Here is a 26,793-nt window from a genome sequence, read left to right as displayed (position 1 = left end):
AATTTTTTAAACTAAAAAAAAAATTTTTATTATTTTGATTAGATGCGTAAAATCGTGCAACAAAATTACGATACTAAAACTCTAAAAAATTGTCAATTATTTTCATTCAGTATTATAAAATAATTTCCGAGTATTAAATAAATTAATTATAATTAGTACAATACAGGTTTACAGAGCATTATCACATTGTATAAATATTAATTGGGACGCAAGAGTGATTTCTTAATTCTATAATTTCATAGTGGCCTTGTTTTTGTTTGTTTGTCCTACTACAGACTATTTTTAGGATAATTAATTATTAATATTAACGAAATTGGAAGATTTATATAAATGTAATAATTTTTATCACGTTAATAATTGAGAAAGATTTGTATGTACGGAAAATGCCCGAAGAAGAGATCATATACTTGATTAACCGCTACAATATTTTATCAATATTTATAAATATACCAGGATAATGAAATATATATATATAAGCTCTATATTTGGACGTTTGACAATAATATATAAAAATGTTTAATTTAATATTTAATAATATTTAACTTTGCACCTTAAAGCACTCCTGGTATCAATTGGTGATTAATATGTTATTAATGTTATCAATAATTCATATCTCTTGATAGAACAATCTTCAATACAGTAACAATAATTGATTAATTGATGATTAATAATTTTCTAGGCAGCTGACCAATGCTCGGACCTCCACAATAAAGTGTACATGTTATGCTTAAGATCTTCAGCGAGCAAACAGTCCAGTGGATAATCAGTGTATCGTGAAATTAAGCTACGGTATCCCTGCCCGACAGTAGCGAGGAACAATTTCTTCTTGTCATTGGATTTCAAGGCAACTATTTGGCACACTTTGCCCTCGAACGGCCTAAAAACGGTGATTGGCCTCAAAGAATTGCACTCAGCGACTGCGATGCAGCCCCAAGTAGTACCAATGTACAGCTGATTGGAACAGGCCTCCAACGCCGTCACTTGGCAGCGTTCGGTAGTCAAGTTTTCTTCAATGGAAATAGACTTGAGGCTCTCGGAGCAAGGAACCAGCTTGGACATGTCAAGTTTGTTTATAATCTGACGAGTTTCAACGTCCCACTGGTAGACGATGCACCCAGGGTAAGTGTAGCTCAGCACCGAGTTCTCAGCGCTCAATAAATAAGTAGCGAATAAATTTTTACTTGCAGTTTCATTGGGAATGTGGATCAATTCACAGGTGTCCACCAAGTTCGAGTCCTTGAGAACGTAGATGGTTATTCTTCCGAAGCTCTGACCGGTCCACAGCTCGAGAACCCGCCTTCGACGATGAACCGCTGTCAACGAGTAAGTTTTAATATTACCAACAACTTTAGTCTCTATCTCTGTCTTCTTCATCTGCGTGAAATTGTTGTTGAGCAAATAAATCTTCCCACTGTACAACGCGACCGCAAATTGCTTGAGCTGCTCAAGGTGGATCAAACCAACGACCTTGGAGTCGGTATAATGATCAGGTTCAAGATTATAGCTTCCCACACAGCCAAAGTTACTTCCCAGGTAGACGTGAATCTGTCCAGCATTGTCTCCAATCCAAATGTAGCCGTCCAGCCCGCACATCGCGTACGGAATAACGGGTGTTTCTATTCTAACGTGCTGCAGCCAGCCTTTTTCCGTCCCCAGCAGCATGTCAACTTCCCCGTTGTTGTGTCCCAGCCATATTTCATCTCCATTTACATTATCATCCAGCAATCGTGAGGTCGCTGTTATTGCCGTGACATGAGTCCGCTCTGTCAGAAGAGTCACGTCTATTAAGTGAGTAAACTCCGGCGCGGATGCAATCGAGACTATTTGACTAGCAGTCGGTCGGTCTTTAGGATTCTGAGCCCAACAAATAACCATCAGGTCCAATAAATAGCACGGATAAAGCGTCTCACGGAATGTCAGCGGGGGCCTGCCGCCTTCGAGAATGCATTCCTTTACAGCTTCGTGTCCCTCGAACGGCTGTCGGAGAGTGACAAGCTCGTAGATGAACATTCCAAACGAAAACGAGTCTACTTTCTCCGTGTACTCCTCTTCTCCGTTATACTTTATTATCTCCGGGGCCATGAAGCCTTCGGTACCGCCGAACCCTTTTGCTCCAGAGGGCAGAGTCAGCCGGGAAATTCCGTAGTCTGCGACTTTAACGTGGACATTGTGATGCTCTGGAAACTCTACAAAGGGCAGAGGCATCTGCCAGACTAAAACATTCTCAGATTTAAGGTCTCTGTAGATCACGTGCTGCTGGTGAAGATACTCAATAGCTTTGGCGACTTGGAGGATTATTGACTGAAGAGTAAAAGGGTCCAGTTTGGCGCCAGAGCGACGGTAATTCTTGAGAACGTTGTCCAAAGCTCCCTCGGGCGCCAGATCTAGAACTAAAGCCAGAGGACTGATGACAATTCCAACAAGAGGGACAATATTTACATGCCTGAGGGTCAGCAAAATATTTAATTCCTGTCGCGCTGTGCAATAGGCCTTACAGGCATACTGAAGAGGGTCGCGATCCCACTTACTCTGAGCGGCTTTGTACGCCAACACCGCCGAGGGCTTAGAATTCGGACCCGGTGGAACGGGTTGGAGCATCTTCATTGCTACGTCTATCCTCCCCGCACTCCCAGGAGCTCGACAGTTTCCTTTGAAAACAAATCCAAAAGCTCCACGGCCAAGCATCCTTCCACGCTTGATGTCTTCTGGCTTGATGAGATGCTTCGCGCCAAGATCCATGAAAATAATATCAGGCGCAATGTGAGACAGCGGGATGTCCAAGTGCTTCGGACAGGCTATTGTCTTATTGCTGTAAGCGGACAAAATGCATTCTTCTACCATCCACGAGTAGGCGAGAATACCTTCAGGCTTGGGATACTGGCGAATTAGATCAGGATGCCCTTCCAAGGATGGCATTCTGCTGGAAGCTGAGCTGTCGTAGCCCACGCCACTATCACCGTCTGATTTGTAACTATCCTGGCTCTGCCGTTCCCGGTTGTTCATAAAAAACTTGGGAATGTCTTCAGGATCTTGATCGCTGGTTTCTTCGTGGTCACCGTTGTTCAAAAGACAGCGCGGGCAAGGTATCAACCTGGTCACTAACAATTTTCCTTCAGATGTATGAACAAACCTGGTTCCCAAAGTCGGGTACCAGTCTTCTAATAAAATATCAATATGGTCGACAATCAGCGCCAATAATTGAGGCATACTCTCTGGTCTTGGTTCGACGACAATCGCTTGGTAGCCTATGGGTTCATCGTCCACAGAATCTGATAAGATTGGCTGTTTTATCACCAAAGTATCCACCGGGAACCAAATTTCTAGAATCGCAGAGTTCTTCAGATCAACAGTACACCAAATTCCGTCCTGCTTGAGCTTGAATTTAAACTGTCTGTAGTCGTAAGGCGTGTTTTTAAGATTATAATTGACCTCTTTTAGCCTCAGGAGAGTCACACCTGCATACCGAAGCTCGAGACCTGTTTGCCAAAGCACCCATTCTGCGTGGGTATCGGTCAGTGCAGAAAAGACACTTTCATCAACAACTTGTTTTAACGGAGAGATAAACGACATGACTATCTCCACGATAGCGTCGTCGGCGAGTATCCTGGTAATAAGTCTCGACCAGAATCCACTTGGAAAGTAAGACATCAGAAGCAGTCGAGTGACCGAGCAGTCTGGCTGGGGTCTTGATGTAAGCGAACAGTTTCTGCTATTTTTCTCTATTGAAATCCCAGAAGAAGGTGTTGTCGGCGTGGATATCTTTTTGGATCTGACGTGCCAGCTCCGCGTCTTAACGGGAATTTTAATCAACTGATTGTTCCTCAGGATGTCTTCCTCCGTCGGTAACAAAGTTGGTATAAGCAGAGTTCGATAGTCCCAGGTCAGCGCCACCTCGAACTTGTTCAGCAAACTAACAATATAACCCTGAGTGTCTGTTGAGGACATTGTAGATGACTTAAAGACATGCTGAATGTCATCTAGCTTCATGATTCCGCACCTGGCGAAGGGATTTATCTCGCGAATGGTCACTACATGAGCTAGCATATCGCAGAGCCATTGAGGGTCAAGAAAATACAAATCACGAAGCGTTGCGTCGTCGTAGTGCAAAATAATTCCGTTTTCATGAAGAAAGAGCGTCGCCTGATGCAACTCTGCTGGGTCTCGAAACGACCTGTGAAGTTTATGAAGCTCATTGTTGACTGCTGCATAGTACTGGTCGGCTTTCAAGACCGGGTCTGCTCCAGAAAGCTTTCTGTCATGCGCCAGTTGGACCACGACATCCTCCAAAGCAAGATAACTGGCTGGAACTCGCTGCTCTAGCAGCAATTCCTTGCTTCCAGGTGACCTTAGACTGAAAACAACGTCGTAAATCAAGTTACAAAGCATCTTAATATTGTGCCTGGTCTTGCAGCTGATTTCAATGGTCTCCATCACTTTCGGCAGCCCGCACTTCTCAGCGTCCACTACGTTGATGAACTTTTCACGGATGTATTGCTGAAGCGACTCGCTCTGTTCATTAGAAACGTCGTAGTGAGTCCCGACAATAATCACAGGAGAGTTTGGAGCGCGACTTTGGATGTTCACCAGCCACTGGAATATCTCATTGATGCCCTTAAGGCCATCAATAATCCTCCAGACGACAATATAGAGACTACGTTTCGATAAAAAGTACTGGTGGGTAGCATAGTACTCTTTTTGCCCGCCAAAGTCCCAGGTTCGGAAGTAAACAGGTCCATGAGAGGACTGCCCACGGACTTTTTTCTCGTAAATCCAGTCTCCAATGTCTACACCAACAGTGGAGATGGTGGTACCTTTAGCAGTCTTTGTATTGATATTCTTATTGCCCATTCTTTTGGTCCAGTGTTCAGAAGCTTTCTTCTTATTCGGGACCTCACCTTCTTGCCTAAGTTGCTCCAGCAGACTGGTCTTGCCGATTCCTTGGATACCTACGATCATGAGCTTCATCCTAGCGTAGGGTTTTGCGTCCTCTAACACCGACTTGAGGTAACCAACGACGTCCATGGTCTTGTACTTCTTGGACTCGATCATTGACTTCAATGGTTCCTGAAGCCGACAGCCCTGGGTGTTCAGATTCCATAGTCTCGACAAAAGACCCATCTGAGGAGGCAGCTCCGTGATTTCAGCATTCCCGCTGATGTTTAAAACCGAGAGGTTGTTTAACTCGTAAATGTTGAGCGGGATTTCCTTCAACTGGTTACTGCTGACATCCAGCATACTGACGTTGGGGAATAGTAAGTACAGTTTAGATCCAGAGTAAGCAATTTTTGTATCTCGGTCGATGCTTTCTTCCTCAACATTCGGAGACTCTCCGTCATCGACTGAAGTCAGCTGGATCCTGGTCAGAGAATTGTTGGCCAGCACCAACGTTCTTAGGTTTTCTAGCCTCAGGTGTCTCCGGTGGGTGCAAACAGACATCAAAACAACGTCCCTCAAGGAGGTTATTGTTTGTCTGTTGTTGGACACCATTGGCGACTGAATGTTGGTCGCTGGACAGTAACAAGCAGTCGAAGCCTGCTCCATTAGATCTGCTCCGTCGACCTGAGGTAGACTTGGCCAGCATGAAATCTGATTGTTCGACAGGTCCAGTTGTTTCAGACTAGCTGGGTAAGAGGTTATGTGACTCATTGACCTCAGAGAATTATACGCCATGTTGAGTCTCACCAAATTGACCGCCAAACATGGCAAAGCCACTGGAACGCTGGTGAACAAATTATGCGCCAAGTTTAGCGACGTCAGCACGGATTTAGTTCCTGGCTCTGTGTCGTCGGAAATTTTCTCAGTCACTTGGACGGATTCTGTCCAAACATGCGGCCTTTCCAGCTCAATTATCTGAGCGTTGGCTAGCTTGATAAAAGACTCGAATTCCGTGGAATCTTCGTGAGGAATCCCCAACTGGGAGTTTATACTTCTGCTGCTTGGACTGTTGCTCAGTATGTCGTCACGCTGAACTCGCCGGGAAATATTCTGTGATACCTGACTAGGTAAATCCCTGAGAAGGTTGAAAGATGCGTTCAATTCTTTCAACTTTGGTGCTTGCCACAAATTATCCGGTAAGCACTGCAGTTTATTATTGGAAACATCCATTATTTCAAGAGCTGGCAAGTTCATTAAAAAATTTGGCAACGTTTCAAGCCGGTTGTCCTGTAGGTAAATTTCTTCCAACACAGGACACAATTTGTCCCTAGGATTACTCGGCTCGGCAACCAAATTGTCTATTTTATTCTGCGCCATGTTCAAATACTTCAAACTCTGGAGGTAAAAAATCAGCGAAGGTACTGTCGTTATAGAATTGTGAGAAATATCGATCCTAGTTATGGCGTAGAGCACCAGATCATTGTTCTTCACATTCAACTTTTTATTAACATGAAGCACCGCGTCTATCAGCCATTGTCCTCGAATCTGAGACAGCCTGCACTGCTGATCATGCCAATTAATCATCGTAGGCGTGTTTGGGAACAATGACGGATAGGTAACATTTCCAAAACTGGACAATGCTGAGAAATGGGAGGTTTGCGTTCCTTCAGTCATTGCTTTTTTGTTGATCTTATACTCTGGATCAGGATGCGCTTTTATCGACAGGAGCTTTGCAGTGAGAACTTCATCGCGATTCTGTGCTGCAATTTTAAGCGCTCTGCAGTCATTGTCCACTGCGCCGTGCTTCAGCAACAAGTCAGTGATCTTGACATCGCGATTTTGGCACGCTATTGTCAGTACACTGGTAATTCCCTCGTTGTTGTCAGTACTGCTAGCACTACTAGTGCTTCCATCGTTTACTTTAATATTGATAGACAGGTTGGGGTTAGCTCCCGCCTGAAGCAGCGCTGCAACGACCTCCGTGTGACCCGCCTTGACAGCAGCATGCAGTGCAGTTTCCGAGCTGTTGTTGCAGTAAATATCCAGATTAATTGGCGAGATCAAATTATCGTCTCTCTTGTCACTATTCTTGCTGCGGAAATTGAGACTGGACATCAATCTCTGAATTCCACTGGAGATCCTGCGCTTGGAGACCGATATCGGCTGACTGATACCTTCCTCGGCCTTAATTTTGTTAGACTTAACTCTAAAATTAAGCAAAAGTTCAACTATTTTAACATTACCGAGCACGCTGACGATGTAGAGGACGTTCTGACCGGTGACGTCCTGCGTGTTGAGGTCAAACGGCATCTCGTACTCGAACTCACTGGACGGATCCTTAAAGCGCTGGTTCAGATGCTGAGGATACTCGAACTTGAGCAGCAAATCCACGACAGAATGGTGACCATTGATCGCTGCTGCGTGGATCGGCAGCCATCTCTCGACAGTCAGCGACTGGATTTGCTTCGGAAAGTACCGGAGCAAGAGCTCAACAATCTCCAGCTTTCCATTGTAGCAAGCGATATACAAAGGACAGTACTTTGTCACGGGATGACTGCGACAGTCTGCTCCGTTGTCCAGCAGAAGACGGACTATGTCCCTGTGACCGAGTTCTGAGGCTACAAAAAGCAAAGTGTTGGCCCCGTTGGGCGCCATGTTAACAACAAACTCAAAGCAGTCGCAACTTTGAATGATACTTCTGACCGCGACGGTGTCACCCTGGATACAAGCCGCCCTGAGAGAGGCGTGAGTCGCCGCTCGGGCTAGTTCGTACTTCTCAGCTGCTTTTTCCAGCAAAATTACACAAGTCGTGTCATTATTCTTCTCAGCAATTGCCAGAGGGTTGATATTGTTAGCATCCACGGCTCCCAGGTTGACGTTGTACTCCAGCAGTTTTTTTATGTTCCCAGAGTGGCCGTGCTCCGCGCAGACATGCAGTGGGGTTCGGTACTGACCTCGTGGGCCGCACGGAATGTTCGGATTCGCTCCAGCTGATAATAATACTCCGAGACATCTAGAGTTTTCAGTTATCGCGGCTGCATGCAGCGGAGCGCGGCCCCACGAGTCCTGGTTGTTTATATACTGGGCATGCTCACCGCGCAGAAGGTCTTCCAGCAGCTCCGCGTTGTCCCACAATGCTGCTTGGTGTAAAAGCCGACCAGGAAAGTCCTCGTCTACTGGAGTGTAATCTTCCATTCTAAAAAATTTATTTGTATTTTTGTTATTTAAATAACTAATAATTTTAAAATCAATCAGTAAAATCAGCTGACTATTAAAAAAAATTTTAAAGCTAATTAATTAATTTAAAAATGTGATATTTTTTTATTAAAATTTTTAAAAATAATTTAGTGAATATGAAAAATTTAAAAAATTGTCAGTCATAAAATTTAATTTCAGTATTATGTAAAATAATTTTTTTCTTGAGAAAAAATGAATACTCACGTTTCAATGATGAAAATAAAATTCACTTGGGTTCCATTTTTTTCTAATACTCAATAATTTACGTTATATCTTGATACTTCAAATCGTAAACTGATATTAAGAGGTTGTTTATCTCCCAGTTATCAGTGAAAATCATTTCTTAACTTTCATTACCTTTATTTAATTACTGAATATATTACCGTCAATTAAAAATAAAAAGTTAACAAATAACAACAATAACAAAACAGCACTGTTTTTTCATTATTTACGATTGTTGGTTAAACATTGTCGCCGGAAATTAAAACAACTTTAACTAAATATATTGTCGAGTGATTTTTTAAATGTCAAAAAATTATTGACAATTAGATAGAGACAGAGATGGAGGCTTTTTTGACCACCGCGCGGCAGAGTGACTCCATTTTGTGAATGAACACTTCTATACTATCGACTGGGAAAAGCGTGCTAGTGTGCAGTGGAACGAACAATAGATATATAACAACAGCTGCTCGGAGTTTTATTGTGTTTGTGTGTCCGTGTATTTAAAAAACATACTGGTTGGGTGTGGGTGAATTATTTTTTTTAACAATGATAGGCGGGAAATCAATCTTTATACCTAAAGCCGTCAATGAGATCGATCTTATTACGTAATTTAATTTCCGTATGTTGACTGGTTGACCTTAATGAATAGTTTATGAAAAACTAGTTTGTAAAAAAATTGTGTTTTATCAAAAAAAATGTTTTTTTTTTTTTAATTAATGATATTGAAGTTAGCTGACAGCTGTCAATTTTTTTTTAATTTTATAACAAATCAATTACAATAAAAAAATATGACAATAAATTTAGCTGTCACTTGACCAATTTTTAATTTTCTTTAAAAATTAAATTAATTCTAAAAAATTATTTTTAAAAAATTACATTTTTAGTTTTTTTAAATTTCTAAACGTCAATTTTTTTTTTATTCTTTTTTGCCATAATTTATTTGTTAACAAAAGTTCTAAAAATTATTAAATATTTACTAAATTAATTTTTATTAAAAAAAAAAAAGCTTCTAAAAATTTATTTTTAATTTTTGCAATTTGAATTTTTTTATCATAATTTTTTTTGTTATAAAATTCTAAAAAAATTTATGTTTGTCAACTTATAAATTATATGACCGGAAAAATCAAGTGACCGTAAAGTAAAAAACAGTTATCTTAAACTTTAATCTATTATTATTTTACAAGTAATAAATAATTATTAAAAGTACTGTATTAATTATTTTTTATCAAGTGTAAGAAGTATAAAAATCATTAATAATATTAAATCATGAGCATAAACACTAATCCTGTTATAATTCAATATTCTATAAAATAAATTCTCACGTTGAGAAATGAAAATAATACTCCATAGCCTTCTCAAAGGTATCACATGCTCTATTAAACCAGTTATTATCGCTTTCATCCAGTTGATCAACTAGAAAATATCAGGTGTTGTATTACTTGAGTTCTTATGTCTAAATATTGTAATTTAGATTTTATTACGTGAAAGTTGAGGAGACATGTCTGCTAATGACCAAAGATCGATCATCTATTTCACATTGAAGAAAGTTGACAATTGATAATAACAATAATAACGTCAAAAGTAATGTTTTTATAGAAATACGGTGTTTATTTAAATTACAAAATAATTAAGATTAGCGGAAAGTTAATTTACTTATTTTATAAATACATTAAAAAAATAAAATTAATCCTTTTCGCAGCCTTCGAGATTCAAAGCACGTGCTAGATTTCTCGCGACCGCTAACCGGAATATTTCAAGTTTATCTTCGAATTTGGGGTCGTCGCCGTGTGCTTCGACGCAGCGTGCTAGTATGGATGTGTCTTCACTTGAAAACAAAACTTCATCACTTTCTAAAAGTGGAATCGCGTCTGTCAACAGTGTTGACCAAAAACTGGAAATATAAATAGGAAATTTAGTAAAGATTTTAAATAAATTATTATCTAATAAAAAACTTACTACTTAGGCGTCAAATTTGAAATTATCAGAGCGATTAATAATCGCGCAGCTTCTTTGAATTCTCTCATTTCATACATTTGATGGAATTCGCAGTATTTTCCTGATTAAAAAAAAAAAAAAAAAAAAAAAAAAAAAAAAAAAAATTAATAAATAAATTGATATAAAAATTTATAAAATTATTGATATTTTACCTAAAAATGTTAAACGGTCACTGGTCAACATAGAAGCTCCTAAATTTTCTAAAAGATCTTTGCACTGAATTTTACTTTCATTAACGTAATGTTTAAGAAACTCATCGGCAATGTATGTAGCAAAAGCACCGTCTTGCGCTTTAATGGCCCAGGCTAAAGCATTTCCTATTCTTCCGCGTCTAATAGATTTCATTCCTTGTATTTTACACAAACTTCTCACTAAAATAATGAATAAATTAATAATTAAATAATTAATAAATTTATTAAATAATATTTTTTTATAATCAATTTAAAAATTAATTTAAGCTTACCGACATTAATTAAATCATTATTACGAGCAACATTAATTATTTTATTAATTCTTGCTTCACTTCCCATAGAAATGAATTGCAATAATGCTTCTAATCGAGCTAATCCAGATGTTGGACAGTGCTCGAGATAACTTGCTCCGCATTGCCAAAGTGATGAGTGACTGAATAATGTACTTCCGTAATCTAACAAAAGTGATTCGTGTAATTGTGCTGTTACGCTGTAAAAAGTCATTAGAAAATTTTTAATTAAAAATCAAAGATGTTGTAAATCATACGAATCTTTAAATAATTACAATTAAATTTAATAAATTATAATAATTAAAATAAATATTTTAAATTATTCTAGTGATTTTCAGTCGACCACAAAATTACTGTTATCAAATAATTTGAATAAATTTAAGTGTAAAAATTATTTGTATGAATAAAAATAATAATATAATGAATAAAATGATATACTTTGCTTGTTCTTCATCCATAATTTTAAGTTTCTCGCAACTGTACAATAAATCGGTGAGATGAGCTGCAAACCAACCATTGTCATTCATATATTGTATCTGTTCAATAACTTTGTACAAATCGCTCTCCATCAGAGCGAGAATAATGTGATCTAGATTTCTTCCAGCTTGCCAGCGCTCGGCAATGTTATTAGCGTGTTGCGCAAGCTCTGGTTGTTTGCAGCAAGGTGACGAGTAGAGTAATTTTGCGGCAACAAGTTCGTACCACGCTTCTGTGTATTTCGCGAATTCCCACAATGTTGATTCGTCACCAGATATCAACTGTGCAATAAAAAAATTTATGTTAAAATTATAATTATAGTTAAAATAGATAAAAGAAAAATAAAAATTTTAAGTTTTCTTACTCTCATAAGCTCTTCTAAATTATGATCGATAATAAAGGTTTTGTACTCGAGGTTTGAGGTCAAATCGGATTGCCAGTGCTTCCAGCGCATTGTAAATTCATTAACAGAGTACCCACCGTAAACATTGTACACTGGCATTGTTTTGAGAGCTTGAGTAGCGGTTACGAAAGCCGGATGATCGGCTTTTGTGTGGAAAGACAAAAGTGCGCACACAATGTCTAATTTACCATGTAGAGCACAACCTACTACAGCTTCCCAGTAATTAATGTTCTCTAATTCAGCGCCGATTGTTTTCTTCGATAAAATTTTTAGCGCTGCCAGTTCGCGAGATGGAAAATGAAAACGTACCCATTCTAATAATTGAGGAAGTACAACGTCGCCTTGAAATAAAAAAAAATTAGTAATTTTTTAATTTTATTTAACAAAAAAATTTGTTCCAAAAAATTATTTTTAAAAAATTGCATTTTAAAATTATTAAAATTTTTTTTTCTTATTTTTTTGTGTCATAATTTATTTCTTATAAAAGTCTTAAAATTATTAATAATATGCTAAATTAATTTTTATAAATTAGTATCATATAATTGAGTAAGAATATTTAAAAGATTTAATAATTACCTGGGAGGGTATCAATGTACAAAATTTCAGTCAAGTGCCAAACGCATTCAACATTGTAAAAAATAGTGAGAAAATTTTCATACACCTCTCGATCATCAGAAATATTCTCAGCTGTATCTTGCAGGCTTTCGACGCAAGCCCTTAAAATAGAACGGTACTGTTTGCTGTGTCGTACAAGTTCTGGTCTCACTTCGTTGAAATTAGACTTTTGGATTTTTCTTATTGAAAGAAAAATACCGTTGCTTTCGTTTACTAATTTACGGAGTATCGGGTTGAATAATATTATTTCTGGTCTGAGAAAATGCACTTGACTATCACACGGGTAAAAATTACTATTTTTATCTGAAAAATTATTATAAATTTAATAAATTAAAATAAATAGGTAAACAATAACTAACCTCCAGAATAAACATTGATATGCTTGTGAGCAAATACTCCAAGATTATTCCCAGTTCTCCAAGTAGCTGCAATACCTGCTCGTCTACATAAATCATCGGGTATTTGCTAATTTTTATTACAAAAAAATAAATAATTAAATTGACAAGTTTTATGTCAATAAACTTTGATATTAAATAGTAAATTTTAGGTTAGAATTATTAAAAAAATTAAATTTTTAAAAATACTTACGAAAATTTGTGGAATATCTTCTTCAGCCATTTTTTTATTATTAATTAATAAACAACAGTATAAAAAAAAAACTAATAATAATTATTTAAGATTATTAATAACAGCGATTGATGTTTACGTGAAATCTCAATTCGCGGTAAAATGTATTGAGTGCGGCGTGGGTAAAAATAACAGAGCATGCGCAAGAATCAGCGGGAAAAATGACAAAAATTCAAAAAATGAAACTAAAACGATTAGGATGATTATTAACTTTAATGATTGTTAAATAAAATTAAAAAATAATATTATCATATTATTAATAAATTAAATAATTAATTAAGTGGATGTTATATAGTTATAAATAAAATATATGTATATAAAAATAATTATACTGGCAAAATGTCGGCAATTTATTAGGAACAACAAAACTTTAATATATTCATCTTTTTAAAAACCTGCCAGAGCCCACATATATTATGATTAAGTCGCAGTTGCCGTTTTTAGGTGCAATTAATTATTATTATTAATATTTATTTATTTATTTACAAATTATAATTTAATTAATAGTTCTGCAAGTTTTTCATATTTTTATTTTAAATTAAAAGTTTATCATTTAGAAGTTTGTTTGTTTTTTGTTTCTTCTGTTTATTTTTTTCAGTCTTAGATTGCTTTTACCAAAAAAAATCACACTGTTTTATTAAATCATTATTATTATGTATATTTTTCTGTACACAGCAGATCATGTAAAAGATTTAGATTTATTTATTTATCTGTTTTTATCGAGAGAACACCCGGCGAAAGGATGCGACTTTTTTTTTTTCCAATTCCTCAAAAAAACATTTTTGTTTTTTTTTTTCTTAATTTTTTATTTACTAATTACTTAATTTAAACTTAATTATTGGTAAAATCTATTAAAGGCATTTTTGACAGTACCCACACTTGCAATATTAATAAATTAATTAATTTAAAAAAATTTATCTAAAAATTTACATTTTTTTCTAATAATTATAGAAAAAAAAATTTGGTAAAATATTTCAATCTAATCCTCGTTATTTAAATAAAATAAAATAATGTAATAAATATTTAAGAAGTGAAGGGTACTGTCTAACAACGCCGTTAAATGTCACAGCATAATTAATTAATAAAAACAGCGTACACCCACGGTAGCATAAATAAAATAAAAAAAAAATAATCAGCACAGATTACTTATATCTTATTACATTTGTTTTGTTTCTTCTTTTCTTTAATATGTATTTAAAGATATTTATTTATTTATATTAATATAAAATAAATCATTTGCTCTAATTGTAAAAAATAAGGTGTCATTGATAAAAATCGGACAAAAGTATAAAATAATAAAATCCTTTCCCCGTAGTTAAACTCTCTGCGTACAAGTAATCTATCTACACACATCTATTCATCATTTATATTAAATGTGATGCCAAAAGTATGTAAAATGTTAAAAGCTAGATAAAAAACGTGTTCTTTGATTCTCAGTTTAGTTCAGACTGTCCCTGTATCTCATAAATTATTTAAAAACAAACTCATGTTTTTAGTATTACATTTATCTAGTTTCATTTTTTTTCTATAAACTTTAATTGCACACCCCGTAATCGTAACTTTTTATCAGTACTGAGGAATTACAAAAATTCATTAACTTGATATCGATTAACCATTAATATTATTATTTTTTTTTTTTTTTTTTGTATAAAAAAACCTTTCATTTGGCGTGATGTGATGTCTGTTGGTCTTGTACGTATAATTGTCTTAATTTATCTATATTTTATTCATTATCAGTTATCATACATATCTATTATTAGTTTTATTTTATACTGTTACTATTATTATTGTATATTTATTAGATACTCGAATTGCTTTTCTTTTGTGATAAAATTTGTACAAAAAAATTTTTTACATCTTTTAAGACTACAGTGAAAAAGTTTTAACATTCAATATCAGTCCTTTTAAAATCTATCTGTTTTTAAAATTTTTGATTTATAATTATGTTTCGATAAGCAATCATTTATTACGGGGTGTACATTATTAATAAATTATTTTTGACAGAACTATATTTTATTTTATAATAAAATCCTCAAAGATTCGTTAAAATGTTTCATCGATTCCCATCGCTTTACACCAAATTCAACTAAAATTATAATAATATCAATAATAATTGACTAGCTTAAATTCAAAAGTGTACTTGTAATTTTTGTCTAATAAATAAAAATCAAATTGAAAATAAGAAAATCTTTAATGATTTATTTTTTTAATTAATTTAATTTCGATAATAATTATAAAATAAATATCGATGTCCATAATTTTGTACTAGATTACAAATTTTAAAAATTTGTAAATAATTCAAAAGTCCGTCTTCTGAATTTCAGCTGCTCAATTACAATTATAAAAATAATAATATTATTAATAATAATAATAATAATAATAATAATAATAATATCAATAATTATAATGTTATAATTTAAAAATCATATTTACAATTCGTAGTTGCCATTATGGAATAGACATACAATTTATTCCAATAAAATGACGGATTAATTGAGATAAATCATTTTTAAATAGCTGCTTTTTACAAAATTACATTACAAATCTGACAGAGCTGGCACCTGGGTAGGATACCTCGGCTTATCTGCCTACCACATGTACATTTTCTAAAATTAAAGTTACACGATGGCGCTTTGTTCTTTAATTATTCATATCAATGTTTAATTTAATTTAATTTAATTAATGTTTGTTTTTTTTTCTTCTTCATATCAGCATTATTATCATTATTTATATAACCTTATTTAAAATTTTTAAATTATTATATATATTTATATGTATATGTATATATATTTATATTTATATGTATACTCCAATTACACCTAATATTTATTAAGATAGTGTACAATTTAGTGTATAAATAATTATTGCCATAGTGAAACGGAAATAAATGATAATTGCGGCTGGAATTACGCTAGACCACTAAGTCGAGCCAGTGTTTGTTTGTGAAAGACATTGGTGGCGTTACAACCGTTGTTTACCATCCTTATTATATTAAAAAGGTGATAAATACACATAAAATAAGATAACTGTGTGGTAAATTTATTATTAATATTACTGTTTAAAACCTTAACGCTTAAAGAATGTTCAACATACTTTATTTTTCGAGGAGGGTCACGAGCCCATTATGCTACGGACCGCTTGATCGAGCACTGGGTCTTTAGATTCACTAGATTGGGATGCGCCGGGAGCGCTGGTGGTCGCCGTCGAGCTAGAGGGTCTTTTTTTGAGATTCAAAATACTGTCGATAGCCGACTGGACTTGAGCGGTGATGTCGTCGTGTTCGAGGATGTTGCTGGTGTCGATGTCCCCGGGTAGAGAGTGCACCTGAGAGTGGAAGGCCAGCTCGTCGAGGCTGTCGGTGTCCTCGAGCAAGTCCCGCTCGAGCTCAGTCGCGCAACTCGCCCCGGAGCACCAGCGTTTCTCGCCGGCCAGCATCGGCTCCATCGACATGTCCGACTCGATCATCACGTTCTTCAACATAGTACTTGGTATCGCGGCACTTGAGAAACTCACACAACCGGCACGTAGGGGAAGGCTTTCGCCGTTATTTCGCGTTCTTTCGGTCCTCGAGGGCTTCACCGTCGTCCCAGTTACACCTACATTAACACCACCACTCGCGCTTATGTTTTTGCACTTTGAGGAATCACCAGTCGAGTGATAAACTCCCAGTTCTTTTTGAATCTCTAGCCACTCGTCGTAGTCACCACTCGTGCTACTAGACGGCTTTAGGTTCAATTTGGAATCTCCCTCGATACTCGAAAAGTCCTCCTCCTGTTCTTTCTTCACTGAGATGTTTGCTAGAGAAGACACTGGCTTTTCTTCGTCCATTGGGTCTGCTTCTAATTTTGGGAATATTGGTTTTTCTTCTTTCTTCAACTCTTCTGCAAATTAAATCAAACAATTATCTATATTATTAAGAGAATAAGAAAAATTTTTTGCCCAGGATAGTCATATGATAAAATCGGTTTTTTTTTTTAGTGAAATTTACTTTATCTCTAGATACATAATTAAGAAATGACCTTGTATCTCGTGAACTATTGACATTTTTAAAGATATAAGCTCATCCCGATGTTCCACTCATCAAGACCTTTCATTTGAGTACCCACATCAATTTTTCATTTATTTTATATATTTATATATATATATAAATACCCAATGAATGTGGGTACTCAAATGAAAGCTCTTGATGAGTGTAACATCAGGATGAGCTTATATCTTTAAAAACGTCAACAGTTAAAAAAGTACAGTACAATTTAACAAAAGTCATTATTTAATAAAGCAAAATTTCATTTACTTAGTTCACAAGTCACGGCATAGTGACTGCAAGATTGCTAGTAAGATTCAAAATAAAAAAAAATATTCTTACCATTGGCTTTAGTTTCATCATTAACAAATATCCGATCAATCATCATGAGCTCAGACGTCCTAACTTCCCGCTAAAAATAAAAACATATATTAATAAAACTGCCTCACTATATAAATATAATAATAATAATAATAATAATAATAATAATAATAATAATAATAATAATAAAATCAATAATACACACCATACTGTCCATCAGCAGCAGATAGGTGTACTTATTAACCATCAAATTAAATTTATTAAGTAAATGTTTAGCCGTCTCCTCGAATATTTCGTCGGCTTTAGCGAGATCCTTGGCGCTCAACACTTGCTCATTTAAGCAATGGTAGTTAAGAAGCCTTTCACAAGCATTTTTCTTATCAAGGAAAGGAGTATTTACATCCGGGTTGGTAGCTCCAGCCTGATCAAGCTTCAGCTGTTTTTCTATCACATCGCTTCGGTTAATCTGCCGGCAAATCGGACTAGTCGCCGGTCTTTTAATCCCCTGCTTGGGACTTTCCGCCGGAGGATTAGTTATTTTCACAGTCTGGCCACTCAGATTACTATTATTAATATTATTACTGTTATTACTATTAATATTATTATTACTATTGTTATTATTATTCCCACAGGGAACAGTTATCGGGTTCTGGATACTCTGGTTAGGAATGGGGACTCTCGGCGACGTAGCGACCGGGGTAGTTTGTACTTGAAGTTGTGCCTGGACCTGGACCGGTGACAACAATTCCTGCTTAATTGGACTCAGCAGTTTAATGTCTGGCTTAATATCCGGCGGGTCGGTCTGGCACTGAGCCGACTGTTGCTGAGTGACAATCGGTACCGGATTTAGTATCTGAGTCTGAGCGGTCGTCGACGGCGCGGTAGACAAGGACGGACTTACCAGCTGGTTATTGTGAACCTGGTAAAACTTCTGCTGAGGTTGTTTGCTCACCGGAGGCTGCAAACTAGTACCAGTGTTTGAAATATTGGGCATGCTCTGGCCAACAGTGCTTATCACTGCATCACAACCAGCCCCACTTGCTGCGAGATCTTTTATGTTTGCATTAACGCACTGAGTATTTAAAGAAACAGGAACAGCCGGAGTTTGAGTCTCGACCGTCGACGTTGGATTTTTATTCGCCAAAGGTTGCGACACTGAGAACACTGTAGGTGAAGAAATGCTCGAATGCGACGTGGTCTCGGTTCCCGTCGGAATGGTCCCAGGTGGTGCGCTGACGACTTTTCCACCGGCAAGAATTTTCTCTCGCTCCTGAAAGAGTTTGCTGAGATGAGTTCTATCACCAGGAGTGATTTGCTTTCGACTATTGATGGCGTGGATCTGATTCTGGATGTTCTTCAGCATTTGCTCTTTAAATATTGGCAGCTGGATGAACTTCCTGCCGGGTTGTCCGTTCGTTGGGGTGCTGGGAGACGTAACTCTGCCATTGCCGATGTTCTGACACTCACTCTTGCTGGGATTTATACTGAGAGGCGCCGATGGTGACGGAGTTGTTTGGACTTTCCCGTCAACTCTCACCGAGGTCGTCGCCGTAGTCGTGGAACTCGTCATTGGCCTCGTCACCGTCTTCACATTGAACCCAGTCATTTGAGCAGCGGAGGGTTTTCTCTTGACAACTTTAGTCTTCTTAACTGGAGCTGGCTGCTGATTCATCTGCTGGTTGTTGGACAGATTTCTTATCTGCTGCTGGTTCAGATTATCAATAAACTGACTCGGGAACCCGGAGTTCTGGATCTGAATCTGGTGAGGCATCTGCGAGGGCGCAGCTTGCACTACGATGTTCTGGATGTTGTTTTGTATCGTTGGAGCCCCACCGGAGCTGTTTACAATAATCTGACTGGTTGGTGTGTTTATTTGGACACCCTGTAAATTCTGAGATGCTTCAGAGTCTCCTATAACAATTTTTTGGTGCTGGTTTTGGCTCTGCTGAGTTGTGCTCAACTGATTCGCTGCCAACAATTGCTGGAAAGACTGCTGGTTGATAATATGCATCTGCCCGTTCGGGTGCGCTATTAATATTTGGTCGTTTGGATTTAAATTACCTAAAGGATTAAATATATTAGTTCCAGGTGAATTATTCAGCATGTCGACATTCGGGAGATCTACTTTCTGTTTCGTATGATCTGTCCCCTGGGTTACGTTTACCAAGTGCGGATCACTTGAGAAAAATATATTTTGTTGCTGGACATTCGGCTGGGAGTTTATTATCTTTTGCGTATCGCATTGCAGAGAATTTTGACAAGGAATATTTGTACCAATTATTTTTTGATGCTGCTGTTGTAGATTTAAATTAACTAGATTTGTTATAGTTTGTTGATGTTGCTGTTGCTGTTGTTGCTGTTGTTGCTGATGTTGTTGTTGTTGTTGTTGTTGTTGTTGTTGTTGTTGTTGTTGTTGTTGCTGCTGTTGTTGTTGTTGTTGTTGTTGTTGCTGTTGTTGTTGTTGTTGCTGATGTTGCTGTTGCTGCTGCTGTTGTTGCTGCTGTTGCTGATGTTGATGAATTGCATCGACAACTTCTTGATTTCGTTGAGTTTCAAATCCTTGCAAATTTTGATCGACATTCTGAATATTTGGAGCTAAAATATTAATCCCTTGCTGGATATTATCACTAGACTGTAAAATCTGCATCGACTGCTGCGAATTAGCTGGATTTTGATGGACAAGATTCATAGAATTTTGCTGAACACCAGAAACAGTTATTTTGTGAAGATTTTGCTCAAGAACTCTTTGTACATTTAGCGACTGAATTGTTTGGGTTGAAATTTGCTGTAAATTTTGTTGGTTAATTTGCTCGTTCTGATGTTGTTGTTGTTGTTGTTGTTGTTGTTGTTGTTGTTGTTGTTGCTGCTGCTGCTGGTGTTGCTGTTGTTGAATTTGCTGTTGTTGCTGAGGTTTTTCATGTTGATTTTTCTGTAAAACAGTGCGAGTGTTTTTGACATTAACATTGCGATTAATGACATTTCCTTGGCCCTGTGACTTTTGCCGAGCATTTTGCATCGGCGATTTTTTAATTCCAGTATTCGAAGGGGTTACAGTCTGCTGATTAACTTTCCCAGATTCGATGAATAAATTACAGCTTGATTTAGGTGACATTGGTCCAACAGCAATATGAATCCCCGCATTAGACAATTGTACACCAGCATTTAGCGACTGAATATTTTTGGTAATTTGCGAAGCTTGCAAACTGTTGATTGAAGAGGACGGCGAAGATGCTACCGAGTCGGTTCTCTGGTTAACATTAATATTGGTATTAGGTTGGGGTGCGTTCTGAGAATTGTGAGTGTAGGAAATTTTGGCGCCATGGACTTGCTGAGACATAGAAGTCACTGGCGAAGAATTAACTTGGTTAAAGGTCGGATTAACTTGAGCCGGAGGAGTCGGAGTTGGAGTCGGAGCTTTAACAGAATTTTTTGGTCTATTTACTGGAGGTGGAGTCGCAGGCTCCGGAGGCTGTACATTCTGTTGAGCTAGAGTTTGTGCGTGGCCAAGAAGCTGAGAGATTATTTGAGAATTCTGACTATTGCCTTGGATGAGAGATCTGATTAAAGCTTGAGCAGTAGCTTGATCCAACTCGGGCTGGTTTGGGTCCGGAGTGTGATGAAGTACCACTCTACCATCTTCACCGACAGCTAGTCGCAGTTGACCAGAGATCGCATTTTGCACCGGCATCTGTAGCTGAGCTACCAATTGACTACCGCCGAAATTATCCGTCGTGGGAGTTGTAGACTGGATGTTGGGGGTGTTAATTGCTGGCTGATGTTGAGATTGAGGTTGAGACTGAGATTGGGGTATGCTTTGACTGCTGTTCGACATCTGCGGGTGGGGAGATAACTGGCCTAGATGCTGAACAGGCTGTTCAACATGGACTTGCGAGGGCTCATTGTCTGGGAGCGTGTCCGTGTCGAACATGTCATCGTCGTCACCGATGCCAGATATTTTCATGATACTGGCAAGGTCAAGCTTCGGAGGCTCCTCGTCTTTTTTCTTGGCTTTCTTTTTCTTCTTGGCTTTTTTCTTCGGCGGCGGAAGCAAATTCTGTTCAACAACTGTCGGCTGCTGAGGCGGTGGAGCTGCTGACACGTGATTCGTATTTGAAGAACTCACTTGGTTCATCTGAGGCTGTGGACTCTGGACCATCGCGTTCTGGATTACTATTGGATTATTATTTGCTGTATTTGCTGTTGAATAAAAATTTATTTATTATATTATATTATTAAGTGGGATGTGTTTGTAAGAATAAATAAATAAATAATTAATAGTTTACCAGGTGCTGGGCTTGTAGGTGTATGCCTAAGTACGGAAGGAGCTGGTGTTGAAAAACCATTAGGTACGGCAAAAAATGTCGGCGTGAGTCCTTGCATCTGCATACCTTGTGCAGTGATAACTCGTACGAGTTGTTGTTGAGTCAACTATAAATAAAAAAAAAAAAAAACTGGTCAGTAATCCAGCAGAATTAATTAATAAATAATGAAAAACATAATTAATAATTAATAAATAATTGTATAGCGTAATTTTATGATGATAATTATCAAGCAATGATCGTGTAGATGATGAAAACGCTTAATTGCGTCGATTTAGAATACGTTAAAACGGACAATGAGTGAAACCATCACCTGTGCAGTATGCGTTTGCTGTTGAGCATTCGTTGGTGCTCGGAGTATTAATTGAACGCCACCGGGTTGCTGCTGCACAATGACAGGTCCGCTTGACGGCAAAACCTATATACCAAACCCAATGAGAAAACCTTTATCAGCACCCATCATTGTTTTTGTTTGTCGTTGTTATTTAGAGACTATTAATTTTAAGCTTGGAATTATCCATGTTAGTTATTTGTTATTTTATCTTTCAATAATCGGATAAAGGGAATATTATTTACAATCAATGGATTAAATTTTCTTCAATGAAAGTATTATTATGACAATGATCATGAGATAATGATATTATTAAACTGATTATTAATGAATGCGTGTAATAAATAATATAATATACATATTTTGGAATTTTATTTTACCTGATTTAATAAAAGACCTTGTGCTGTGGGTATCATTGTTGCTGTACCAGTTGGATTCTGCTGGGGACTAGCTAATACCAATTGTGGTTGTGTTTGCTGCGTCACCTAATTAATTTAAATAGTTTAAATATAAATAAAATTAGTTATTGATACTTGAAAATATTAAAGTCACCTTGTGTTTAATTACAACAAAAAAAAAAAGTTATCATAAAAAACTATAAAATATAATTACTTTGAATTAAAGACAACTAATTAGATAAGGCTAATTGAAGAAATTTTTTTTATTCAATTTAAAAATTGGCTTACACCAATAATTTATTTTAATACGAAAAAAAAAAAAAATGGATGTTATTGCTGTTACTGTCATGTTTGCAATGTTTGACGATCCATCAAAAATAAAAAAAAAATTGACATAGAGTATTTAAAATTACACTTGAAAAAACAATAAACCGTTGATATCAATAGAAAAAATAACTACAGACAATACTTTTTTTTTTTTTTTTTTTTTTTTTGATAAGAAAACGATAAAAAAGTTATTGTCTTGAGCAACTATTTAGCAAACTTAGAAGCTTTTTAAATTGAAAAAAACTTTTTTTTTTTTAATAATATTTCCAACGATTAAATATTATTTATAGATACAATTAAATAAAAAAAAAAAAAATCTAAATTACCTGGTTAGTAATAGTCGTTGTCACTCGTTGTTTTTGCTGTGTCGCGACTCCTTGCTGATTGGGTGGTTTTGGTAATATTTGCGGTGGCTGTTTGGCAGGCTTGGTAGCGGCTATTTGGATTTGCTGATTGCCAAAAAGATGTGTCCGCGTGACTAATTGTGACGAGGCTTGCTGGTAGCCCTGTGGTGTGCCAATAATTTGCAACACTTGCATCCCTTGCTGGAGAATCGGCGTGTTAGGCCTAACAACAGGAGGACCTGGACTTCCACCAGGAGCAGGACTCCTGTTATTGAGCGTGGTACTGGACCCCAAGTGATGGGGACTCTTAGCAGGAGGGTACGGACTTGGAGCTGGACTCTGTATCTGGCCAACACTCATTGGACTCTGCATCGGGCTTTGCAGTTGCATGTTAAAATTACTATTCGAAGTGGCAACCGGACTGGGGCTGTTTCTGTTCGACTGGATCGAGTTAGAAGCTGGACTGCGAAGCAACACTCGGTTCGGACTTGGACTGGGCGTTGGCGGGGCGATATTCGAAGCCGGACTCTTCAACGGCATTGAAAAGGGACTACCAGGAGAGCTGACGTTCTGGCTCTGAATATTTTGGACTGTTTTGACTGTGTTGGAGGTCTGGTTCCCGGATATGTTTATCGAGCCCAAATTTGAATTCTGAGCTTGAGAGAACTGTCTTTGCTGGTACCCGGTGTTGTGCGAGCTGCCGATCGCCGAGATGTGACTCAACGTATTTATTGAATCATTGACTGTTGAAAAATGTGAGGCTGACACATTGGGCTGGTTTGTGTGCATCACTCCCAAATGTATGCTCTGGTTGTGGGTGACGTTGGACGACTGGTTCGCGCTGGCAGTCGTCGATAAGATCGGCGTGTTGGACGTACTCGTGTAGACATTAGAGCTGAGAGCCAGGTTCGAACTGTGGGATATCGAGACCCCGCTGGAATTAGAATGCTGGATCGCTGAACTCGGTACTTGATTTACACTCGAGCCTACTATGTGCGGCGCGATGCTCTGGATACTCTGGATGGTTTGGAACGGAAAGTTGGTGTTGCATGAACTCAGGCTGCTGGGAGTGATTCCCGCGAGGACGTTGAGTGACCTGCTGAAATTTTGGTTGATGCTCGAGGACGACTGAGAGGTATGACTGCTTAAATTAGACAGCCCAGAGTTGTTCTCTCCAACGTTGGCGTTAAGTGTTGCAAAGTTTTGGTTCAAGTTCGCACTCAAGCCGGAATTTATGTTGGACAGCCCGGAGGAGTTGAGAGTATTGAGCCGATTAATGCCGGAATTAATGGCATTGATGTCTTGGGCGAGACCAGCCAATCCGTTGCTAATACTGTTGGAAGGTAAGTTTGAATTTAAGGTCGAGTTTATCGCGTTCAAGGTGTTGAGGTCCGTGTTTACGGTGGTTATGCCTGGATTAATGCTGGGCAATCCGATATTGAGCAGAGGATTAGAGGTTGTTATTACGTTTGAAGTTAATGATGTAAGACTGGTATTTAATAATGATAGAGGCAATCCCATATTGAGGCCCACCCCAAAAGTGGGGCCGGCCGGGGGTAGGCCCATACCAGTCCCCGACTGGTTTATTGTATTCTGATTCAGTTGGCTCAACTGATTGAGATACACTATGTGATTCCCAGTCGCCGAACCGTTCGCTTGGTCCTGGCCATTGTTTGACGACTGCTGCAATGCAAATGTCAGTTGTTGTCCGGTTGAATTATGGGCCTGTAATTGCTGTATTTGTTGTAACTGCTGGTGGGTTAACACAGTCACCGAATTACCACGTCGAGTTGTCGGGGAAGTTGTAGAGGATACTGAGTCCCCGAGGAGAGGGCGTGTCTGAGGCTGCTGCATGCCCACGCAGCACCTCCGAATCCTAGGTAGCGAACAGCCACCTTTTCAGCACCTTTTTTCGCTGCTAAAATTATTCTTTATACCTGGGAATACAATAGGACATACATGTAGTGTTGTATATTTTTAAACAGATATTTTAATTTATTTTAAATTGATTCTTATCGTGAGAACGAAAAATAAATTTGAAAATTACCCAAAACATAGATTATGGTTAGAAAACTACCTAAGCTTGAAATAAAATTAACGCTCAATGAAGACAATTACAATGTATTGAATGAATATTTAAAATAAATATTTGCTAAATGATTATTAGCATCACTTACCTTATTAGTTGTGCTAATTTGTTTATTAGTAAAGCTGATTTGTGTTTGCGCTGCGGCGCCACTCAACGCGTCTGCGACCCACGTCGCCTGCTCCTGACATTCATGTAATTTTAAAATTTTACCTATACGCCAATCATACAATAAACATTGTTAATCCTTAAACAATAAATATATTAACAGATCCAGTAGTCAAATTTTTTGCAAATTTACTTGATATTTTGATCACGATTGGCCATGTATACTTCTCGGTATATTTAGCAGTATCCTTTGTAATAAACTTTTTATCCATTGAAAATATATTATTTACTCCTTGATTATTGCTTCTGTTTTTTTTTTCCTATTTCAATATTATTATTTTTACAAGCAATTTTATTGCTTAAATGTTTAATGGCTTACAGCCTATCCTAAATCTAAAACTGCGAAATAGTTTGCTGACATTGTTTGATTGTTTAATTATCGATAAGTCTTTGCATTACTTTTGTTATATTTTGGCATTTGATTGTCAGTCCCATTAGAGTCTTTTTAATATCATTAATTGGGACGTTCTCATCAATTTACCCTCTTATCATCGTAATTCTGAAACAAAAAAATTATAATATTTATAAACTAATATTTTTTTTTAACAATAAATAAAAATCAAACACACAGGATTAATTAAAAAAATTTATTAACAATAATTTAACAAAAAAATAGTCCTTAGGAGCAAATAACTAGTTATTGAAAACATTACAATCATCCAATCTTCACTATTGCCAAATTACATTTTTAAAGTGTTAAATCTCTTTACATAGGTGAAAAAGAAAATTTTTCAGCTGTTTTTAGTGTAAAGAGCATCCCAGCAGGATAAATAAAGTCAAATAAAGTATTGTCAAAGGACTGATCAACAGCAACTGGTATGTTGACATAAAAAGTGACAACAACCAGTGGAGCTGAGGAGGGAATATCTGAATAAATCTAAAACTAGTGGACTCGAAGTAAGATTTAAAGCTGGCGGAGGTAAAAGTAATGGAATTATTATAAAAAAAATAGACATCTGGAAGATTATTTTGAGGTTATAACAAAGGCTGTAAGAGTGTAGTTGTCGTGTATGTGTATTACACTACGGTTCACAATACCAACACAACCAGTGCTCGCATCACCTACTGGACCTAGAGCAGTGCGGCGCGCGGTTACACACAACAAAAGCACAAGTGACAAGGCGTAAACAAAAGAAAATCCCGCTTGGATATGTTTATATGCACTTGTAACCGCCAAATACCACCGAGATAATAATTATTTATGAAAAACATTTATAAAAAACAGTATGATGCGAATAGCGTCGCAAAGTTAAATCATCAATATTACCTACTCCGCGAACGCGCGTTTAGCCACCCGTGTTGTTGCCTTGCTATATTATTTTCACAGTTCACTTTTTTTATTTATTTACACTGTAATCCTTGCTATGCTGTACTTCGTCACCATTATTTATTGTTAAATACACCACGTACACACTAATGTATTTGGCAATAATATATAACTCTTGACAGACAGAGGAATTTTCGTATCACGACAGTTCCGTATACGCGTTTTGCTGTAAGGTGGCAACGGCCATAATATATTTTACATTATTGCCAATAAAAC

The 26,793-nt window shown here is 37.0% G+C and overlaps 3 protein-coding genes and 1 long non-coding RNA gene across 9 annotated transcripts; 1 reads left to right on the top strand and 3 right to left on the bottom strand.

Moving 5' to 3' along the window:
* Window positions 1-2: 2 nt before the first annotated feature.
* On the bottom strand, window positions 3-8,950 carry LOC123264569 (leucine-rich repeat serine/threonine-protein kinase 1). Its single transcript, XM_044727879.1, has 2 exons — window positions 8,317-8,950; window positions 3-8,071 (listed from the first exon to the last, which is right to left on the bottom strand). The coding sequence occupies exon 2, from the start codon at window positions 8,068-8,070 to the stop codon at window positions 676-678; it is 7,395 nt and encodes a 2,464-aa protein (XP_044583814.1). The 5' UTR covers window position 8,071; window positions 8,317-8,950; the 3' UTR covers window positions 3-675.
* Window positions 8,951-9,459: 509 nt separating this feature from the next.
* LOC123265071 lies at window positions 9,460-10,395 on the top strand. Its single transcript, XR_006509496.1, has 2 exons — window positions 9,460-9,761; window positions 10,034-10,395. It is a non-coding gene; the product is annotated as an uncharacterized LOC123265071 (long non-coding RNA).
* Window positions 9,991-13,049, bottom strand: LOC123265070 (nuclear pore complex protein Nup85). The gene is made up of 9 exons (XM_044728658.1): window positions 12,894-13,049; window positions 12,665-12,770; window positions 12,267-12,608; window positions 11,652-12,031; window positions 11,249-11,568; window positions 10,793-11,010; window positions 10,482-10,700; window positions 10,291-10,390; window positions 9,991-10,225 (listed from the first exon to the last, which is right to left on the bottom strand). Exons 1-9 carry the CDS (start codon window positions 12,921-12,923, stop codon window positions 10,018-10,020), a joined length of 1,923 nt encoding a protein of 640 aa, XP_044584593.1. The 5' UTR covers window positions 12,924-13,049; the 3' UTR covers window positions 9,991-10,017.
* Window positions 13,050-15,865: 2,816 nt separating this feature from the next.
* On the bottom strand, window positions 15,866-26,773 carry LOC123265756 (putative mediator of RNA polymerase II transcription subunit 26). Of its 6 annotated transcripts, XM_044729638.1 has the most exons (11): window positions 26,518-26,773; window positions 25,384-25,749; window positions 25,174-25,295; window positions 22,979-24,933; window positions 22,308-22,412; window positions 21,910-22,014; window positions 21,561-21,705; window positions 20,168-21,474; window positions 17,483-20,119; window positions 17,299-17,368; window positions 15,866-16,813 (listed from the first exon to the last, which is right to left on the bottom strand). In XM_044729638.1, the coding sequence occupies exons 4-11, from the start codon at window positions 24,848-24,850 to the stop codon at window positions 16,044-16,046; spliced, it is 7,011 nt and encodes a 2,336-aa protein (XP_044585573.1). In that variant the 5' UTR covers window positions 24,851-24,933; window positions 25,174-25,295; window positions 25,384-25,749; window positions 26,518-26,773; the 3' UTR covers window positions 15,866-16,043. The 6 variants fall into 6 exon arrangements, with proteins under 6 accessions (XP_044585573.1, XP_044585568.1, XP_044585570.1 ...); XM_044729633.1 differs by having other exon boundaries at window positions 17,483-21,474; XM_044729635.1 differs by having other exon boundaries at window positions 17,483-21,474; window positions 26,522-26,773.
* Between the last annotated feature and the right edge of the window lie 20 nt (window positions 26,774-26,793).

This window comes from Cotesia glomerata, linkage group LG5 (assembly GCF_020080835.1).
Source record: "Cotesia glomerata isolate CgM1 linkage group LG5, MPM_Cglom_v2.3, whole genome shotgun sequence".
Taxonomy (NCBI): domain Eukaryota; kingdom Metazoa; phylum Arthropoda; class Insecta; order Hymenoptera; family Braconidae; genus Cotesia; species Cotesia glomerata.
This window is presented reverse-complemented; position numbering and strand designations above follow the sequence as displayed.